This window comes from Poromitra crassiceps (assembly GCF_964638095.1).
Source record: "Poromitra crassiceps genome assembly, chromosome: 12".
Taxonomy (NCBI): Eukaryota; Metazoa; Chordata; class Actinopteri; order Beryciformes; family Melamphaidae; genus Poromitra; species Poromitra crassiceps.
In genome coordinates this window covers 8,648,955-8,671,358 of record NC_139632.1, presented here as the reverse complement: position 1 = coordinate 8,671,358, position 22,404 = coordinate 8,648,955, and the positions used below count along the sequence as shown (strand labels likewise).

The following is a 22,404-nucleotide window of genomic DNA, read 5'->3' as shown; positions in this document are numbered from 1 at the left end:
ATACATACATACATACATACATACATAGATAGATAGATACATACATACATACATACATACATACATACATACATACATAGATAGATAGATAGATAGATACATACATACATACATACATACATACATACATACAAACATACATACATAAATACAAATAAAAATACAAATAAAAACTATAAATAAACGTTATCTTCACCTGCTGGGTTAAAATAAAACTAGAAGTACATTTAAAGAACTTAAAGAACACAACAGCGCCCTTGGACTCCCCATAGTTCACTCCACTTACTGTAGGGCAAAAATGAAAAGAAACAAAAGTCGAACAGAGCTGCAGTCTCTCTCTCTCCTACCTTGGTGGAAGCCATGTCACTGACAGAGCGGTAGGTCTGGATGGTCTCCAGCTGGTCCAGACACCAGTCCAGCTCCTCCATGGTCTCCACCGCCAGCTTCTGGTAGGCCTCATCTGTCAGCAGGCAGCAGGCACACAGAGACACACAGTCAGCACACACAGCAGCACTGCACAGTGCACAGCACAGCACACAGCCACAGCCAGGCACCGGCACTGCCAGGCACCCTCCACCCACCACTCCCTGCTCCTGCTGCTGCTGCTGGGGAGGAGGGGGCATCGCCAGCGGGGGGCAGCACTCCTTGATCATAAGGACGTGCTGCTGTGGCCAGCTGGTGAGAGTCACACCTGTCAGTAGAGTAGAGTAGAGGAAAGCTAGGACCTTAGATCTATCTTCTCTCTCACTCTCTCTATCTGTGCATGTGTGTGAGTGTGTGACTGGAGTCCCTACACCCCCCCCCCCCCATCTGAAGCGCTCACCCCATTTAAATAAACTCAACCCCCCAAAGCAGGAAACCAGAACCCACCTCTACCCCCCCCCCCCCCACACACACACACACACACACACGCGCGCGCGTGCGCACACACACACACACACACACACACACACACACACACACACACACACACACACACACACACACACACACATGAAGAAAACAGACACCTCTAAACCTGCACACACACACACGCACGCAGCAACCCCCCACCCCGCACTGAGGCCTTGTCTACATTAGGCCGTTTTTTAGGGATCTGCACTTCGTTTGCATCTATTGTCCACACTACCTCTAGACACCTCTAGACAAGAATGCTACATAGATCATGCTACATGCTACATGCTACATGCTACATAGATCATGCCATTGCAGAGCCAGCTTTGTCTCATGGGTTGGTCAAATTGAGGCCAGATATTTTAAGCAGCCTGAGTATCTGTCTTTCCACCTGGTGCAAAAACAAAAACCAAACATGAGAGCAGCTGCTGTGGAACCAAACGCAGCAAACTAAAATGATTTCATATCACAGCAGGTAAAGCAAATCAAAATAAACTGGACTCAGAATGCAGCTGGATCATGAATGAATAAAAGCAAAATGGTTGTTTTCTACAGTGTGTTGTTTTTACAGTGTGTACCAACTATAGGCTAAAGGTACAACTACAATAACAATTTACCGTGAGCCTGAACGACTGACATTTCCGTTCCTTGCATTTCCTTACAAGCAATTTTGCACTGGAAGGATTTGACCAACTAATTAAAATATTTTTTTTGTAATGTGTGCAACAATACTAATCATTTCATAAAAGCCACAGCATTTGGCTTTTTCTTTTCTTTTGTGCTGTCCTATATGTTACGTATATTTGCTGTCATTTTATTGCTACTGTATGTTTCAATTATTTGTTCAATTATTTGTCGTGACACAATGGAGTGGCCGAGTCAATTACTGCCTTAATTAATATCCTCCATGCCTGAACAAAGTGTCAGTTGAGCCCACGCGGCCCTGCTCCTGCAGGGTTTTCTTCTTCTTCAGAGAGCTACCGCTGTATGTCAAGGTTGGAATGAGTCAGTGTGTTGGAAAGCGCACGGGGTGTGTGATGGGGTTGGACGTGCGTGTACACCCCCTAACCCCCCACCCACACACACACACACACACACACACACACACACACACACACACACACACACACACACACACACACACACACACACACACACACACACACACAGAGGCTGGCCCTTGTCCTGTGGCGTTGTGTGTACGCTGGGTCTCCTAGCTGCAGAGCACAACACGCAGCAGGGTTTGCGCCGCGGCGACCTTAGCGTGGCCGCGTAGAATGTGTCCCCTGCTCTGATCTCCTCACCATCAAAGACACCAGACTGTTTGCTCGCTCGCCCAAACATTCTGCCTCCAACTCGCCCTCACTCTGGTGAAGGGAGGGGGAGAGAGAGAGAGAGAGAGAGAGAGAGAGAGAGTGTGTGTGTGTGTGTGTTTAGTTTAGCCCCACCAGCGTGTGATGTCAGGATGGTTTAGGTTCACTCAAGATATTCCTCCCCAAGATTCCAAAAAACTCTTGAAGTGGTTTTTGTTGATGAAAAGCAGAGAGAGGCGCTTATCCTCGACCTTTGACCTTCATGTGGACCGAGCCTTCTCATAATCAGTGGTGTTGGCTATGTTGGTGCGCTCGTGGTCCTACTGTACGGACATGTTTATGACCTGACTCTTAGGCTGCGTTCTCACTGGGAACGATTGCTTTCGTTCCGTTCCGCACCCGGGAACGATTGCCCCCCCCTCCCCTCTCCCCTGCTGGTCAGCTTTCACATTACAGCATTTCTTCCGCGCTCGGAAATGGAACAGAGTGCACTTGCGTCATCAACTATACCTGGAGTTTATCGTCGCCCGTGTGTTGTCTATGTGGTTCGGAATGGTTGGCTTTCACACTCGCAAGTGTTCCGTGCCCGGGCACGCCAAAGCGCTCCCCAGACCACCTTTTCAAGTGGATCCTGTCACGGTTCCCTGTTGCGTGCCTGGGCGGAACGGAACGGAACGGAACGTTCACACTCGTCAAATGTTCCGAAACTGGGGTCAATTTGGGGACAAGTGTGCTCGGGAACGCTACCGGGGCGCCAGCGTGAAAGCAGCCTAAGAGGCTTACAGCTTGCATGCCTCTACATAACAAGGGACAGAGCAGCACATTTTTAAGTCTGTGCAGTAAATAGTAAGTAGTAATTGGTATTTGTGATGATTTTTTGGGTAACGTGTGTGGGTGTGTGTTCTCGTAATTCTACAATCTGTCCTCACAATAATAGAAAGAGGAGAGAAATCGTCTAGGGCGAGAGCATTTAGCTAATGCTCACTTCTTTAAGGGGCTTGTTTACAGTCAAGTTTGGTTTTAGGGCAAAGACTAGAATTATAGTTAGGTTTAAGTTAAAGGGACAGCTCACGCTAAAATCCAAAATACATATTTTTCCTCTCACCTGTAGTGCTAATTATCCATCTATATCGTTTTGTGTTAGTTGCCTGAGTTTTGGAGATATCGGCCGCATAGTTTCTGCCTTCTCTCAATACAATGGAACTGGATGGCACTCGGCTTCTGGTGCTCAAAGCACCAAAAAAATACATTTGAAAAACTCAACAGCATTGTCTCTTTCCAGAAATCATGACCCGGTTACTCAATATAATGCACAGACTTTGTTGTGAGCAGTTTCATGTAGGAACTATTTTCTCTGAAACGTCTCCAACCCTCGCGCTACTTGCGTTCCGTTGGGTTCAGTTCGTCTTTGTAAGGATTACATTCAGGTATATATTGGTTAGGGAATTCATGTAATCAATGAGAGTTCTGATACAAATGTGCATGTGTCTGTCTGTCACGTTAATGTCTTTCATTTCAAAAAACAAAAAAACAAAGGGACATACAGTGCAGAGCCTTAAACCTGGTTTAGTGAGTCAGGATCCAAAATCGGTCATGCTAAATCCATCCACAGGTGGCACTGCAGGGCCGCTAAACTATAACACTTGAGCATATGAAGGCTTTTTCTATGTATTTTTTTAACTTATATCCAGTCAATGCAAGCATGCATATTATCAACGGAGACGTTTCGCTGAAGGATATTGCGATGTTGATCTTTTTTCGGACCAATGTTTTTCAGAAATTCGCATCCGACGTGTAGGGTACTACACACCTGTTCTTGTGACATGTACACACCTGTTGCTGTGATTGACAGGTGGGTCAAACTTCGCCTCACAATTTCCTACTGTATATTCGTGTTGCTCTTGGGTGGCAAGCAAAGACAACACCAGTCCAGGTCTAGACCCAGTTAACCGGCAATTAAATCAATTAAAAATGTGGGGTGGGGGGGGGGGGGGGCACTTTACAGTATGTACTCATGATAGAGCATTTATTCCTTTATTTTTCAATACTACTGTACTATTTAATGTTGGGTTAGTTGTAACAACCATCTCATGCCGATATTTTAAATTCAGAGGAAAATCCATTCCGATGATGTGATTGAATGGAAAGAGAATGGTGGCCAGCTCTTAATTCTACCTGATGGAGTAGCATTTTGAAAACGTACTACACAAGACAAGAGGATCATGTTGTCCCATGAGATCCTTCTATCTGGATAAGCATCAGCATGCTCAGAGGCTGAGACTTGATACTGTCGTATAGATGACTGAAAACAATACTCATCTTTTTTAGAGAGGGATCAAAACGCAAGATTCCCTAATCTAATGAAGCTCACAGTTGCCTTGCCAACGGATCAGGGTGCTACACACGCACGCGCGCGCACACACGCACGCACGCACGCACGCGCACGCACGCGCACACACACACACACACACACACACACACACACACACACACACACACACACACACAGGGAGCTCCCATTAGTGGCCATGTTTCTTGCTTATGGAAGGAAGAAGTGATGAGGAAGGGCAGAATGGCTGCTGGCTCTTAACAGTCCCGACATGTCTGCATGTTTACATTGTGCTCTGAGTCTTGATGATCCATAACATTCTGTTGCATAACAGCAAGACGAGATGGCTTGAATTACAGCAAATTGCACAGCTGGCCTATAGGCCTGACCATGGAAAACAACACTGAGAAACAATCGCCTGCTAACACACACACACACACACACACACACACACACACACACACACACACACACACACACACACAAAGACGTAACAGGGGATTTCCACCGCCTCTCCACCCTCACACAAGGACTGCTCTGATCAGAGCCCAGACATATCTGGCCCACAGGGGCAGACAGGAAAACACACACACACACACACACACACACACACGCACACACACACACACACGCACACACGCACACACGCACACACACACACACACACACACAGCAGTTAGACGTAAACATCAATATACTATGCATTAACTCTCATTACTGCACTTACACACACGAGCACACAAACTGTACTTTCCAACTGAGGGCGGCCAACAGGGAGGTTAGTAGTGATGTGAGCTCAGTGCTCTCTCTCTCTCTCTCTCTCTCTCTCTCTCCATCTCTTTCTCTCTCCCTCTCTCTCCCCCCCTCTCTCTCTCTCTCTCCCTCACCCCTCTCTCTCGCCCCTCTCTCTCTCTATATGTGTTATTTTCTGTCTATCTCAGATATTCTTTAGCACAATGGAGTAATTCAAACAAAATATCCAGAACATCATAAAGAGCATGTGCAAGGAATTGAACAAAGAAACCTCGAGGGGCTAATGGAGTGTCTCCCTAACAATCATACTTAATATGTACTTATAACAGTCATACTTATTACAATAGTAATGAAGAACAAAGAACACAATAATTTAAACCAACCAATCGGTAAAGACAAGTACACATAGTACTATAACTAGGGGAGAAGTAGAAAATAAGTAAAAGGGACCAACAATAAAAGGAAAAGCAGAGTATAAAAGAATAAAGAGACAAAACAACAAAAACTGAAAAAATTGAACAGTTAACATGAAGGAATTAATTAATTATTAGGGGTTCAAGCCCTGAAGGGGCTGAAACCCTATTGTTTTTCTGCCGGTTTATTCTTCTTCTTCTTCTTCTTCTTCTTGTTCATCTGCCCCGACGCAAATTCCCGTGAGTTGGTAAATGGTAGAGACCTGAAATTTGGCTCACTGACAGATATTGTTGGCTGGTAGCTGCTCAAGAAAGATTTTTCGAATCGGCCTGAAGGTGGCGCTATAATCGACGGTTTTACGTTAAAGGCCATAACTTCCACGCCGTTGGTCCGATTTTCAAACTTTTTTTTTCCAGATGTTCAGGTGAACCTGCTCTACAAGTTTGCCATAAGGACCCTCAATGTCCGAATTTTTTTTGAGATATTTGGAAAAGTTTGGAAAACACATTTTCGAGAACTCCTCCTAGACCGTTGGACCGATTTGCACCAAAATCGCCAGGAAGCCTCTCTGGAGCAAGCTCTACAAACTGCCTTTTTGAAACCTTTGAAATCTCCTTTAGTTTCGGAGATATTAATCGTTAAAGTTGTGAGAGGGCGTGGCCTATCAGCTAAATTGTCATAACTTCATTACCGATGAAGGAATCTTCACAAAACTTGCTGGAGATCTTTGGAGACCATCCCAGACCATGCGTGTCAAATTTTGTGCAATTCGACCAAACAGGGGCACCATAAACGCCAGAAATGGGCGTGGCCTAACACACAAAAGGCCGTAACTCCGCACCTGTTTGTCCAATGATCACGAAACCTGGCAGATATATCAAGGAGGATGTCCTAGACCAGGGGTGCCCAATACGTCGATCGCGATCGTAGTGTGGTAGATCGCATGGCATTGAGGGGAGGGGGGAAAAAAAAATGACCAAAAGGGGGCGCCACAGATGTGAAAAGTGGGCGTGGCCTAACACAAAATATGCCATAACTTCACACCTGTTTGTAACTCCCAGGCTGTTTCTCCAATTTTCAAGCAACTTTTTTCCACATGTTCACCTGAACGTGCTCCTCAAATTTGCCTCAAGGACTATTAGGTGTTCAATTTGCGCAAGGCTTGAAACCCTGCCATTGCCGCTTGCGGCTATATTTTATTATGATTTTTTTTTTATTATGATTTTTAAACAGATTGGGTGTGAGATCATCGTCTCACCCATCCTTCCTCACTCTTTTTGCTAAAAGTCTCATTGGGACTCCATGACTGTGTGTGTGTGTGTGTGTGTGTGTGTGTGTGTGTGTGTGTGTGTGTGTGTGTGTGTGTGCGCATGTGTGTGTGTGTTGGACCTGTGGGACGGACAGGGAACACCATGTCCAAAGAGAGAGGAACATGCGTGGACCATGAAGCAGTTGCGTAAAACACACAGACAGTATAGAGATGTGATGCTAGCAGTCGTTTCAGGACAAGTGTATGTGCGTCAGACCAGAGGAGTTGAGGTTGTGTGTGAGGGAATCGTTGAGTGTGTGTGTGTGTGTGTGTGTGTGTGTGTGTGTGTGTGTGTGTGCAACAGCTGTGCCTGTCATCCTCTCATGGGACCTCAGTCAGTTTCCTGCATGTGATGTGATGCTAGATGCAGTGGAGCAGGAGGGCTGCAATGCAATATCAGCAGCGGCACACACACACACACACACACACACACACACACACACACACACACACACACACACACACACACACACACAACACATGCACTCACACGCACTGTGTGTGTGTGTGTGTGTGTGTGTGTGTGTGTGTGTGTGTGTGTGTGTGTGTGTGTGCGTGTGTGTGTGTCACACATCAAAGGACAGGGCAGGATGAGTGTTTGATGAGGGACAATCTCTCTCTAACTTCTCTGTTTTTCATGTTATGATCAAGCGTTCATCTTTGATAGTAAATCCCTCTGGCTTGTGAAGGCTGACGCGCCACCACACTTCCAGTGAATCTGCGTAAACAGACCACACACACACACACATACACACATGCGCACGCGCACGCACACGCACACACACACACACACACACACAGTGTAAACAGACCACACGCGCGCACACACACTGAAAGCAGCAGAAACGCTGACGTGGGCTGATGGGCAGCTGTGCCAAGTCCGTAACCGAGAGAGAGAGAGAGAGAGAGAGAGAGAGAATCAGTGGCATCTACAAGAATTTTGTTTCTTCTGAGAAAAAGAAAGAACAACTTGCCCTGAAATGTGCGATTACGCAACGCTTCCTAACACAAAGCAGAGATGGTACCAGCAGGATGCGTGGTGCTGCTGTCCTTCTGACGAGGGAGGGTCATGGAGAACCATCCACTGACAAGCAGTGTGAAAAGTGTGGGTGGAGGGCGGTGGTGGTGGAGCTGTTGGTGGTTTGACAGCATGTTATGGGGACATCATCACATGGAGTCATCCAAAAGCTTCTGAGAAGTGACACATCATGACATCATCATGTGTTTCGTTAGTGTTCATTCCCCTGACAGGGGGTCACATGACTTCTCAGTAGCTGCTACAGCACCATCGATGTGGGTCACGTGACTTCTCAGTAGCTGCTACAGCACCATCGATGTGGGTCACGTGACTTCTCAGTAGCTGCTACAGCACCATCATCAATGTGTTGACTTCTGAACAATGGGGATGAAATCATGACAGGAGGACCTGGAGGCAATGGAAGATGTCACATGGGGTATAGTCTTGCCTGCCAGACTCTCTCCCTGCAGCAGGAGAGAGAGTCTGGCTGGTAATAGCGCCACTGTGGACGAGCGGGGGAAAAGGCTCTGTAATACCTTTACAGCCATCTGCCGAAAGTACCACGGCGCAGGCTGGCTTCATTGCATAATCCACATCAATCGTTTTCAGCGTGTAGCAATGAGCTAGCGGCTAGCGCTGCTGTTGTTATAGTAAAGGTAAAGGTAAAGTCCCACTGATTGTCACACAATGTGTGAAATTTGTTCTCCGCATTTGACCCATCCCCTGGGGGAGCGGTGAGCGGCAGCGTGCGCCGTGCTCGGGAATCACATGGTGATTTAACCCCCCAATTCCAACCCTTTGATGCTGAGTGCCAAGCAGGGAGGCAAATGGGTCCCATTTTTATAGTCTTTGGTATGACTCGGCCGGGGATCGAACTCCGACCTCCCAGTCTCAGGGCGGACACTCAGACCACAAGGCCACTGAGCTGGTTATCGTTTCAAAGGCAGCGGCGCAGGCATTTGAGATCGGCAGATTCAACACGTACTGTACGGCAGCAGAGGCATTTGAGATGCACAGATTCGACACGGGGGGGAGGGGGGGGCGGAAAGGAAATCCATATATGGTCGCAGCCGGTCAGTCAGAGCGGGTCGGAAGCCAATTGCAGAGCTTGAATGGGATTTCCATCCGGCACCGACTGAATGGCCGGCACCAATGGGAGAGCTTAAAGTCCACCAGGCTGCTTCAGGCCAGTCAGACTACACATGGGGTCAACCACACACCTGATTTAGAAAGGCTTCTTAAACCTTTTCATCAGTGGAACATACATGGGTGAAGGTCTTATGGCTCTGGGACCCAGGCTAAGTAGAACATACTGGTATTCTTATCATGTGGGGACCAGGAAGAATCCTGCCACCCATTCTGGATCCAAACTCATGGCTTCAGAATGATGATCTATTGTGGTGATCAGGCTGAAGCAGAAGTGCTTCAAGTAGTCTGCACACCTTCATATGACTTTCTAGGGTTTTCTATTAAATTTTTTTTTATTTTTATGGACACACAGCAACACGTTTGCTGCCCCTCAGATAGTCCATGCTTTTGGTCTTGCTCAACTTTCCCTCATTCCTTTTGTACTAACAGATTGAGATTTGACTTGATCAAATGCAGTTTGACCTGCTTCCTTGCAGAGATGGGGACTTGGACTTGAGTCGCACTTAAGTCACACACACAGTGACTTGAGACTTGACTTGAGACTTGTCTTCAAAGACTTGAGACTTGACTTGGACTTGAGATTTGGGACTTGTGAAGAATCTTTATTTTTGTTTGTACTAACATTAAGGAAATGTCTATTAATAATGTCATCTAATCAATGCTGATATTGTATACTAATAGATAAAGAGTGAGGATAATACAATACATGCTTTGAATTCTTTCGTTTTAGCTATACAGTGTTCTAAGCAGACCGGATGGCATCCAGCAGATGATAGAACGCTCATCCATAAGAGACTTGAGACTTGATTTGGACTCTAGCTCTAAGACTTCAGACTTGACTTGGACTTGTAAAAAATGACTTGTGGGCATCTCTGTCCTTGGTCTGCCTGCATTAATACTGTGCTTTGAATGAGTCACATATAACAACTGACTGTGTGTGTGTGTGTGTGTGTGTGTGTGTGTGTGTGTGTGTGTGTGTGTGTGTGTGTGTGTGTGTGTGTGTGTGTGTGTGCGTGTGCGTGGTTAGACTGCTTCATGGTCCACGCATGTTCCTCTCTCTTTGGACATGGTGTTCCCTGTCCGTCCCACAGCTCCAACACACACACACACACACACACACACACACACACACACACACACACACACACACACACACACACACACACACACACACACACACACACACACACACACACATTCCTGTCTGATTTACTATGGAGCACAGTGGGAAGGCAACAAGGAAAGCTATAAATTGATGGTGGCACGCAACAACTCCCTCAGGGTGGAGAACATTAGCAGAACTCTTCACAGAATTCTTGGAAGGAAAAGAAAAGAAAAAGGAAAAAAATACTGTGCTTATCTTTTTTTTGATCCAGGTGCATCATGGGAAAACCTCAGAGACACCATGGCCGTTTCTCAATAAGGGTTCTTGTGTGTTCTTGCGTTCTTGTGTCCCTGTGAAACGTCATCAGTCGCAGCCCAAGTACTGTTCCAATGCAAAGTTCACATTGCACCAAGAACGCTTAAAATTCCCGGATGTGTTCTTGACATGCCCACTTTACCGAGGATGCTCTGGTTGGTGACTTGTGTCAACTTGGCAAGGCAGATATCCCAGCATGCATTTCGGCATAAGTGGAGGGAGAACGCAGCAGAGAAGATGCCATAAGCTCCGGGACGTTTTTCACAATTTAAAGTTTTATTTCATCACTAAATTAATTTCTGATGACTTTTGATGCCTACAAGCAGGGTAGTAGGTTTCAATAAGTGCCACTTTATGAACATTTATGGCGAAAAATGGCAAAAAGGTCCAGAGCACAATTGGCTGCATCTACATCAGCTGAGCTTTTTATTTGTGTAGTACTGCAGCCGGCCTCTGCGCTGGTATTGCGCAATACCCCCAAGTACGCATCGTCTCAAACTGCCAACAGGCGTCATGTGTGCTTGTGACCTCGCAAGTTCATTCTTCCAAGAACGACTAGCAAGAATGTTCTCCCCAAGAACACAAGAACAAGAATGCATTCTTGGTATTGAGAAACGGCCCATGTTTATCTTTTTTTTTATCCAGGTGCATCGTGGGAAAACCTCAGAGAAACTAGGATGTGCCAATTTCACATGTCTGAGTTCTAACCTTGCTTTGAAATGGCTTAATTGGAGCAAAAATCATCTCAGAATCTTGTCATGCATTGCAGATTAAACTCTGGGCTGAGATACATCTCTTCACCATCACCATCTTCAGCTGGATTGGACGGCTGATTGGGGCATGTGGGAGGCTAACGTGAGGAGCGCTCCCCGTGAAGATCCAGGACCACCCTGACATGGTGGGGCCTGAGGGCTGGCCGAGGCCGTGGGCAGCTGGCTCAGAGACAGGCTATCTCTTTCTGCTTTCTCATGCTGCCGTAAGCATCTTCACTGTTTTGTTCCTACGCCTCCCTTCCCCTCCCCTCCTCTTCCCCTCTTGTCTTCTTCCCCTCTCCTCCTCTCCTCCCTTCCCCTCCCCTCCTCTTCCCTCCTCCTCTCCTCCTCTTCCCTCCTCCTCCCTTCCCCTCTCCTCCTCTTCCCCTCTCCTCTTCCCCTCTCCTCCCTTCCCCTCTCCTCCTCTACCTCTCTCCTCCTCAGATCATTAAAGACAGGCGTCACTAAAGCCCGTCCTATCAGCGAGGCCGCTGGGCCCACGTGTCTATAGTATATTACTGTACTGACCTTCAGTTGCACTCTCCCTCGCTCTCCATCTGTTTTGACTCCTACTCTCATAAATGCTCACATCATATTCTCTCTCTCTCTCTCACCCCTCCTTACCACACTGTCTCTCTCTCTCTCTTTCACCCCTCCTTACCACACTGTCTCTCTCTCTCACCCCTCCTTACCACACTGTCTCTCTCTCTCACCCCTCCTTACCACACTGTCTCTCTCTCTCTTTCACCCCTCCTTACCACACTGTCTCTCTCTCTCTCTTTCACCCCTCCTTACCACACTGTCTCTCTCTCTCTCACCCCTCCTTACCACACTGTATCTCTCTCTCTCTCTCACCCCTCCTTACCACACTGTCTCTCTCTCTTTCACCCCTCTTTACCACACTGTCTTTCTCTCTTTCACCCCTCCTTACCACACTGTCTCTCTCTCTCTTTCACCCCTCCTTACCACACTGTCTCTCTCTCTCTTTCACCCCTCCTTACCACACTGTATCTCTCTCTCTCTCTCACCCCTCCTTACCACACTGTATCTCTCTCTCTCTCTCACCCCTCCTTACCACACTGTCTCTCTCTCTCTCTTTCACCCCTCCTTACCACACTGTCTCTCTCTCTCTCTCTCACCCCTCCTTACCACACTGTCTCTCTCTCTCTCTCACCCCTCCTTACCACACTGTCTCTCTCTCTCTCTCTCACCCCTCCTTACCACACTGTATCTCTCTCTCTCTCTCACCCCTCCTTACCACACTGTCTCTCTCTCTCTCTCTCTCACCCCTCCTTACCACACTGTCCTGCTCTCACTACACACAAACACACAGCAACAAACCAGGCTTTGTCTGTTCTACCTGAGGTGAACTCCCACATCGGGGGCAACATGGGCTGAATGGGCCCCATTGTCACGGTGACTGGCATTTGCCCCTCGGGACGATTAGCATGGATCAGAGGAGCTACGTAATGCAGATAGCCAAACGGCTAACGCGGTTGCTGATGCTGACCACCACCGCCCCCACCCCCAGGTATCAAAAGTAATGTCCAGTGTCAGGGGTGGATCTGATGTCAGGGGTATTGAAAGATGCTAAACGCTGTGATGATACTGGAACAGTACGGTGGTTCTGCAGAGGAAAGGCAGTCATAAAGCAACTTTAAATGCACAGCAAATTGTCCGTTTTGGAAAGGTCACACAAAGTCTCGCATGATCTGCTTGGATAAAGCTGCCGCTGGACCTGGCCCAGCTTCTGTGAACTCAGAGGGAAAGGTTTGATTACAAGACGATTATTCTGAAATTTAATGAAATGTAATAATAACGTTTGACAATGATTTCATTCAGATTAGTCGGATAACAATCTCAAGTAGGGATGGAACATTTACTGGTTTGATGGTAAACCATGATAAAATTCCTGACGGTTTAAGTATGACCATTTCAAATTGTAAATGATCATTGAAAGCACATTGGTTTGATTACAGCGCTTTGAAAAGACACAGTAAATACTATCCAGCATCAAGCAACGTTAGCAACAGTGTCCCAGATGCTAGGCGCACAGGAGCCGCATGCGATGTGGGTTTGTTCTGGTTGTTTTTGAAGGGAGTGACAGTGCTCCAGAGATTTCTCAGCCTTTTCAGGGAGGACCAAGTCTGAAGTGTGGCCACATTTTGGTGCTGAGGGAAACCTGAAACTGTCTGCAGAACATGCAGAAATATAATGGCTGCGGGAGTCATCTTCACACTTTATAGCGAATGCAAGGTAAAGTTTTTTTTTTTTTCAATATTTAATTTTGCGGTTTTTCAGAACATGAAAAACAAGAACAGACAGGAAAAAAGAAAAAGAAGAGGAAAAATATATATACATACATTTCAACATTACAATGTTACAAAGTGGTGCTACCACTCACGTAAAAATGCTTATGCGTGTATAAAAAATAATAAAATAATAATACTGTGCATGGGATCCACTACAAGTGGTCCATAAGAAATCGGCCGGGTGAGTCAATTGTCATTTTTCATCAGGAACGGGTCCCAGATAACTAAAAATGTCCTCAATGAATTTGTCCTCCGGAACCTGAGTCTCTCCATATGTATAATTGAGACCATGTCTGTCAGCCGCAAGGTCAAGTTGTTAAGTTAACTTTTAGTTCAATGCATGATGTGAGGACTTCAGAATGGCTGTTAAAGGTCACATGGTTTGTTTGTCTGTCTAACTTGCCAATAGCTTGTCAATAATGTAACCTGAAGCTTCCAGTGTTACCTACTCTGGTGAAAACACTCACACGTTCTTCTGCTGCTGTATGCGTCATGTGTCTGCAGACTCTTTTCGCCTGTTGCGTACGATAACACGTCATGTCGTTTAGCTGCCCAATCAACATCTTTTGTTCACTTAAAATCTGCAATCAGTGCCGGTACCCCAGGAGAAGCGCTATAGACTCCTATAAGACTCCTCTGTATTTATAGTGCAGTGCCCGTTAGGCCCACTGCTGCACAGAGCGTTGTTCGCTCGTTTATTCAAAGTTGATTAATATTGAACGCGTCACTCAAGTTCTCACTCACTCTCACACACACACACACACACACACACACACACACACACACACACACACACGCGCGCGCGCACACACACACACACACACAGACACACATTCCTGTCTGCTAGGTATTGGCTGTTATTATTTAAAACAAAAAGTGCAGCGCTGCTACTTTTTGGGTTTTCAATATAAAACGTCAATGAGTGTATCAGTACTTTTTGAACAGTTCAACAATAATAATAATAATAATAATGTGAGGGTGACTTATATTCCTGGATCATTAAAATGACAAGCAACCGTGTGTGAGGTGTGCAAGGCTCAGAGCGATAGGACTAGGGATGTTCATCAATTATCAATCAATCAATTATCAAAAATAGATTATTGATCGTTAAGGAATTGATTTGATTATGTGGCATTTTGATCGATTAATATTGTTATTTTTTTTATTTTTTTTGCGGACTAGGTTTGGGTGGAATTCGTTCCTCCTCGCCCCACTCCATTGCACAGCTGACTAACGTGAGGTGGAGCTTCCTATAGTCTCTAGTTTTCTGGCTGGGCACGGGCCTTTGTGCCAACAAAACTGTTTTAAACATGGGGAATTCACACCGGCATGCGCCGGGGACACAAACAAACGCACCCAGCGGTCTGCGGACCTCAGTGAGGCTCAGGCCTGTTGATTTGACTCTTGTGCTGTCAGCTAAGCTGGAAGACGCCGATTGCCTTACATCATGTAACCTGACATGTAACATGTTTATTTACCTGGTTACAGCGCTAGTGTCTGATATTCTTACTACACAGTGGCATCGCCATTATAGCTGGCCGAGAACGCGCAACGTTATTACCAGACCAGAGAAAAAAAAAAAAAAAAAAATATATATATATATATATATATATATAATTATTATTATTATTATTATTACGCTATCGATAATCGATAATTGATCGTTAATTTTCCCGATTTTAGATTATGGAAATTGTTCAAAATGAACATCCCTAGATAGGACCCTGACAACACTGTTGTGATTGTGCTCGGAAAGAAAAGGAAAGACATGAAGATACATGAAGATCAGAATACAGGAAGAAGATACATGAAGATACATGAAGATACAGGAAGAAGATACATAAAGATACATGAAGATCAGAATACAGGAAGAAGGGATGTTTAAAGCGAGAGGAGTCAGCAGACGAGAGGGGATGTGATTCAGAGGGTAGAGAGACTGATGTGATGAGGCTACCTACTGTACTTCTTGAAAAGACCAGATTTCAGCTCATGACAGAAAATGAGCGAGCTTTTGAGTAACAGACTGCCAGATGAAATGTGTTATAGTTCCCCATGAGACATGGACTAGGGATGTTAATGATTAATCGACAATCAATATATCGATATATAATCGATATATATATATATATATATATATATATATATATATATATATATATATATATATATATATATATATATAGTTCAGGGGTTCTTGGATTTAAACTAGTTTTTAACTACTTACTACTTTAAACTACTTTTGCTGGCCAGTCATTATTGGTGTGTACAAAAACTACAACATGAGTGATTGAATTATAGGCTACAAATGTAACAATGGAAACAATTAGGCTACCATAACCTGAACATGACTGAATTCAAGTAATTGAGGGAAACATTAGCAGGCCAAATTGCCCTCCCCCTCAATGTGTGACTGTTTCTCTCTTGACATACACTAACAGGTTTTATTTTGAAAATCGACAGGATGTTTTATTTTATTATTCTCGTGAATTCCTGCCCAGCTCGATCTGCTCTGTGCTGCTTGACGCAATTCAAAGAGGGAAGCCTACAGCGACCTTTTTCGCGTGTAGATGCCGGCTGTGGCTGCTGCACATTCATTTTGTATGTTGCACGCTTCGGGGACGCGTCTGGTGGACACAGGCGTTCACTAGACAAGCTGTGACCAGCTCCGGCGGCCGTAACGCGACACTTCCTGGTGGAATCTGCCGCTAGAAGTGGGTAGACGCAAAGCGGCCGTCTGAAAAATAAGTGGGTAGACTCCGTCTACCCGCGTCTACCCTGCACTACACCACTGGCTACCATATACCAAGAATATATGGAAGGTGTGGTCACTCCCATCATGGCATCACAGCGATCTAAAACAAGGCTTGGGTCACTTTCACACGTCTTATTTCAAATATTGAGGAAGTAAACAACTCAATAGGCTGATATGTAACAAGACAGGCTCAGTCCATTAAAGTCACTAAATCTGTTCCACGGCTGTGATGTGTGGTCCATGCAAGAAGACATCATTGTGGTCCCAACACTGGTGGTCCCACTGCTGCTGAACTGCCACATTGTTGTGGAGAACGCGTGACTTGTCTTGTTCTCATTATGTCGGCCATATGAGGGGGTATATACAGACAGACTGCTGCAATGGAGTCAGGCCAGGCTGGTTGAGGCAGTCAGAGTTGATGAGTAGGGTAGAGAGAGGCGCCAGGGGCGCGATGACGAAGGGGGTTTGCGTGCAACGAAGGATCAGTGTCTCCAGCAACATATGAAGACCAGCTGAGACAAACCTCAAATGACCTCAACCAGCTCCTTATGGCGAGTAGAGTACGCATGGTCTGTGTGAACTCAAGCTAGTGTGTGTGTGTGTGTGTGTGTGTGTGTGTGTGTGTGTGGCTGTGTGTGTGTGTGTCTCTGTGTGTGTTCCCAGACCACATAAGGGCACTACATCAAATTGAGCCAATAACGACAATTGGAACTGGTAAGCAATACACAACAAGATTGATTGTGTTTGTCCATGTTGGATCAATGAAACTTCCTGATTGAATCAAGACTTAAATAAGACCCAAGAAACAAACAAATGGGAAGCAATAGCAGTCAGAGAAAAGCAATGGTTTCTTTCTGGAACCCAGCAGTGCCAGAAACATCAAACGAAAACTCAGAGCGAGCGCGAGAGTAATGATAAGCAAAACGCTGATAGGATAATCAGGAGAATGGGATTTGAAGTGCGGTTTGTTTATGGTAGGAAAGACTTTGAAAAGGCAGCTTTTCACAGCGTGGTGTGATGCTGGTGAGAAGCAGAGAGAGTGTGTCTGAATGCATGTGAGCAGAGCCTGCTGGCAGCAGGGGAACACTTCAGGGGAAGGGCCGCCGTCTACTTTATGACTGTGCTGACGTCAATGGCATAATTCAAATAGTTGCAGAGTGCAGCTTCCAGCTCTCTGAACCTGCTCTCCTTCTCTCTGCGGCGGGCCGCAGCCAAAACCCGGCATGGAGTCGGGTCGGTCGGTCTCCGCCAGAGAGAGGGAGAGAGAAAAGCAAAAGGGAAAAAATGGAGTGGGAGTGGGAGTGGGAGTCGTGTCAAGCTGAAGCAACGTCAAAACAAGGTCATTTGCTAACCCTTCAGTTAGCATAGACAGACTGCCACTTCTATAATAATAATAAATTGTATTTGTATTGCACTTTTCATTTTGGACAAAATCCCAAAGTGCTACAGAGTAAAACAAAATTAAAATTATTAAAAGAATAAAAATGAAAGGAGAATAAAAAGAAATAAAAGGATTAAAAGAACATTAAAAATCACATAAAAAATCACATAAAAAGCCTAAAAACTAAGGAAAGCACAAAACTACACAAAACTACTTCTCTGGAAATTCACTTGTATATTATCCTCTTAATTAAGGACAGTGATGCATCCAAACAAGACGTGTGAAATGAAGTCATATTCCCCTTCCTGCAGCATTTATAGCACACTTCTCTTTTACTCACAGAGGGGAACTCACAGAAGGCTCTTCAGTGGCTTCGGCACGCAAAATGAATGTGTGGACACACGCGCGCGCACACGCACACTCGCACGCACACACACACACGCACGCACGCACGCACGCACACACACACACACGCACGCACGCACGCACGCACACACACACACGCACGCACGCACACACACACACGCACACACACGCACACACACACACGCACGCACACACACACACGCACACACACACACGCACGCACACACACACACGCACACACACACACACACACACACACACACACACACACACTCAGTCATTCAGTAGGATGGAGAACCGAGAGCCGTTCCAATTTGTAAATGGCTGCACAATTGTCAGAACCAGGATGGCATAAATAAATAAATAATAATAAATAAACAAACAACAGAAAAAAAAATCACATTTAAAAAAGGCTTGATAATACAGTAATATGAATGTATTAAAATACATAAATCCTAAATGAAAACATAGATACATTTGATTCAAATGTGCTCATCCTTACAGCCTGCTTTGAGAAATATGTGAATCTTTAGGGCCCAAAACGGCATACTTTCACCCAATAAGCCACTTGAGGCCATTTTACACCTGGCATTAACATGGGTTTTCTGTCATCAGATTGCAATCAGATTGTGCTGGACCACTTGCAGGTGTAAACGCCCCCAAGAAGATTCTTTCATTTGGTCAAAAGTTCAATGTGCTCAGACAGTGGAGGTGTGGCACTAGTGTAGTGTTGTTACAATAAGATCTTATTTTAACAAAACTGCACTTCAGCTAATGCCTGTATTTTGAACATAAGAATAAGTAGAGAACTGATAAGGAACCGCAATCAAATTTGGAATGGAATTTAGTGATGCACCGATGTGAACATTTTGGCCGATATTATAACCGATATTTACTGATGTCGATATGATCTGTATGAAAACAAGTTTCTATGATAATCTAATCTTGTACAAACTGAAAAACATGAAAACCGTACATTTGGAGAAAAAAAAGCAAATTTAGCACATTGTTTCCTCTCAACATGAAAATTGTGTTTGATATGATTGCCGATATATTGTTCATCCCTAATGGAATTGATAAAATCTTAACAATTCAACCAATCAACTCCAGCATCACGCCTGCACATAGTAGGGGTGGGAATCACCAGATGCCCACGACACGATACTGAAACGATACTTGAGTCACGATACGATAGTATTGCGATATTGCAATATGCTAGTATTGCGATATACCGGTATTGAATATTGCGATATTTTGATATATTGTCTAACTCCTTTTCCTACCTTTTCCTTGACCTCACCGGAAGTAAAACATGCAGTGTTTTTTTGTTTTGTTTTGTTTTTGCCCCACACGTAGGCTACATTATTAAGCTTCTGCAGGCGCGCACTGCAACATCGGGTGCTTCGGGCGGATGCCCGGTGGCCTGGCATGGCATAGCCTGCAAAAAAAAAATATATATATATATATATATCGATACTTGGCATCCAAATATCGATACAATATCGTCAGCCAAAATATCGCGATACTATGGTGTATCGATTTTTCCCCCACCCCTAGTACATATACAGGCATACTGAACGTGTGCGTAACAAGCTTTTCCTCTTGGCTCACTGGGCAAACTAAGCTGCTGCTAGTCAGCCCAGGCAAGGCAGTCTGTCTCCTGGCCCAGGGCTAAGGGCCAAGGCAGCTGCTGTCTCCTGGCCCAGGGCTAAGGGCCAAGGCTGTCTGTCTCCTGGCCCAGGGCTAAGGGCCAAAGGCAGTCTGTCTCCTGGCCCAGAACTAAGGGTCAAGGCAGTCTGTCTCCTGGCCCAGGGCTAAGGGCCAAGGCAGTCTGTCTCCTGGCCCAGGGCTAAGGGCCAAGGCAGTCTGTCTCCTGGCCCAGGGCTAAGGGCCAAGGCAGCTGCTGTCTCCTGGCCCAGGGCTAAGGGCCAATGCAGTCTGTCTCCTGGCCCAGGGCTAAGGGCCAAGGCAGCTGCTGTCTCCTGGCCCAGGGCTAAGGGCCAAGGCAGCTGATGTCTCCTGGCCCAGGGCTAAGGGCCAAGGCAGTGTGTGTGCCAGCAGGTATAGATAGCCTTGGGCTGGCACCGGGACTTGTTTATGACACTGGAGCCTTGCAGGGCAGAGGCCAGACCTATCACTTTCACCACTGGGAATGTTTTCAATTAAAATGGTTGATTAAAAGCATAACCCTCTTCCTCACACACAAACCCTATGCCTGTCTGTAAAAAAGACATTTGGTGATAAACAGACGTACAAACAAATAGATTGCTTGTTTTTGAGAAGGGTTTCCTTCATGTAGGAACCCCACACCAAAACATGCAATATCCTGGTCGCTGAAGTGGTGCCTCCTCTGGTTCTGCCTCTGTTCGGAGGGAGGGGAACTCGTTGGAATAGCGTGATCCTCCCACGTGCTATGTCCTACCGGTGAAGCTTCCCCTGTCAGGTGAAAATGAAGCGGCTGGCTAACTGCCCATGTCTCGGAGGAAGCATGGAGCCAGTTTCGGCTCTCCCCAGATCGGCAGAGGGTGGAGCAGCAACCAGGATAAATAAATTAAAAATTAGCACTAATGGGGGATTAATTTTTTTTTTTTAACCCTGTGTCGATTTAACCCTGTGAAGACACCTGACTGACACCCGAGACTGCGAGGGCAGGGAGAGAGGGGGTCATGTGACCCAACGCTGGATAAGGCAATGAACTGGCATCTTTCTACATCTTATCTTATTGGACGCATGTTAGTGCCGAGCTGACACAGACGCACGCATGCACAGATACAGGATGCTAACACAAGACATACTGGCACAATGGCCATCAACAATACATAGCAGAAGAGAAACGCCTTATTTAACCGGTAGGTTGACTAAAAACAAATACAGCTTTTTCTTTACCTGGGAGCTGCCCAACAACAACAACAACAACAACAACCATGTACTGTGAACCACTGCAGCAGTCGTTGCTCAACGGTACACTGAGGCCATCCTTTACCAGCTCATCTGTAAAACACCAATCATCATTCAGAGATGCACTTTGCTAACCAGCCCCCCAGAACAAAGCAACCGACTAAAGCTAAAGTCGTTAATAGGCAGACAGCTAACTGTTAGCAAGCACGCTAAAAGCAATGGCACTGGTAAGAGTGTCCTACCATCACCGTGTGCTAATGAGCTAACCTCTTATGCAACAGATTTCCAATATACAAATAGTCATTCATCTCTCTCTCTCTCTCTCTCTCTCCCGCTCTCTCTCTCTCTCTCCCTCTCTCCCGCTCTCTCTCTCTCCCTCTCTCTCTCTCTCTCTCTCTCTCCCTCTCTCTCTCCCTCTCTCTCTCGGAGGGCAAACACTCTTCTTTTTTTAATCTGAGGAGAGAAACTTCCATAGCAGCCAAACCATCCATCACCAACTGCAAAGAGAAATCACTCGTGGAGAGGAGGAAAGGAGAGACGCATGATTTAAAAGAAACTTGCATAACCCTCTCAGGTGGGTCGAAAGGGCAGAGCTGTGCAAAGACTCCATGACAGAACAAAGAAGACAGATCACTGTCATCAATTAGTCTGGAGTGATTAAGGGCGATACAGAATGCGTTAGCGTCTCCCTCTTCCCTCACTGCCTCTACCCTCACTGCCTCTACCCTGGCTGCCTCTACCCTCACTGCCTCTACCCTCACTGCCTCTACCCTCACTGCCTCTATCCTCACTGCCTCTATCCTCACTGCCTCTACCCTGGCTGTCTCTACCCTGGCTGTCTCTATCCTGGCTGTCTCTATCCTGGCTGCCTCTATCCTGGCTGCCTCTATCCTGGCTGCCTCTATCCTGGCTGCCTCTATCCTGGCTGCCTCTACCCTCACTGCCTCTACCCTCACTGCCTCTACCCTCACTGCCTCTACCCTGGCTGTCTCTACCCTCACTGTCTCTACCCTGGCTGCCTCTATCCTGGCTGTCTCTACCCTGGCTGTCTCTATCCTGGCTGCCTCTATCCTGGCTGCCTCTATCCTGGCTGCCTCTTCCCTCACTGCCTCTACCCTCACTGCCTCTACCCTGGCTGTCTCTACCCTCACTGTCTCTACCCTGGCTGTCTCTATCCTGGCTGCCTCTATCCTGGCTGCCTCTACCCTGGCTGCCTCTACCCTGGCTGCCTATATCCTGGCTGCCTCTACCCTGGCTGCCTCTACCCTCACTGCCTCTACCCTGGCTGCCTCTATCCTGGCTGCCTCTATCCTGGCTGCCTCTACCCTGGCTGCCTCTATCCTG

At 46.1% G+C, this 22,404-nt stretch overlaps 1 protein-coding gene across 2 annotated transcripts in view; it reads right to left on the bottom strand.

The window, feature by feature from the left end:
• The window catches only part of pde4ba (phosphodiesterase 4B, cAMP-specific a), a gene marked incomplete at its 5' end in the record, with an annotated part of 200,901 nt that overhangs the window by 32,535 nt on the left and 145,962 nt on the right, over window positions 1-22,404 (bottom strand). For both annotated transcript variants that reach the window (XM_083648100.1, XM_083648101.1), the window contains one exon: window positions 348-460. In XM_083648100.1, coding sequence (XP_083504226.1) covers window positions 348-460 — 113 coding nt within the window. The remainder of the gene's footprint in view (window positions 1-347; window positions 461-22,404) is intronic.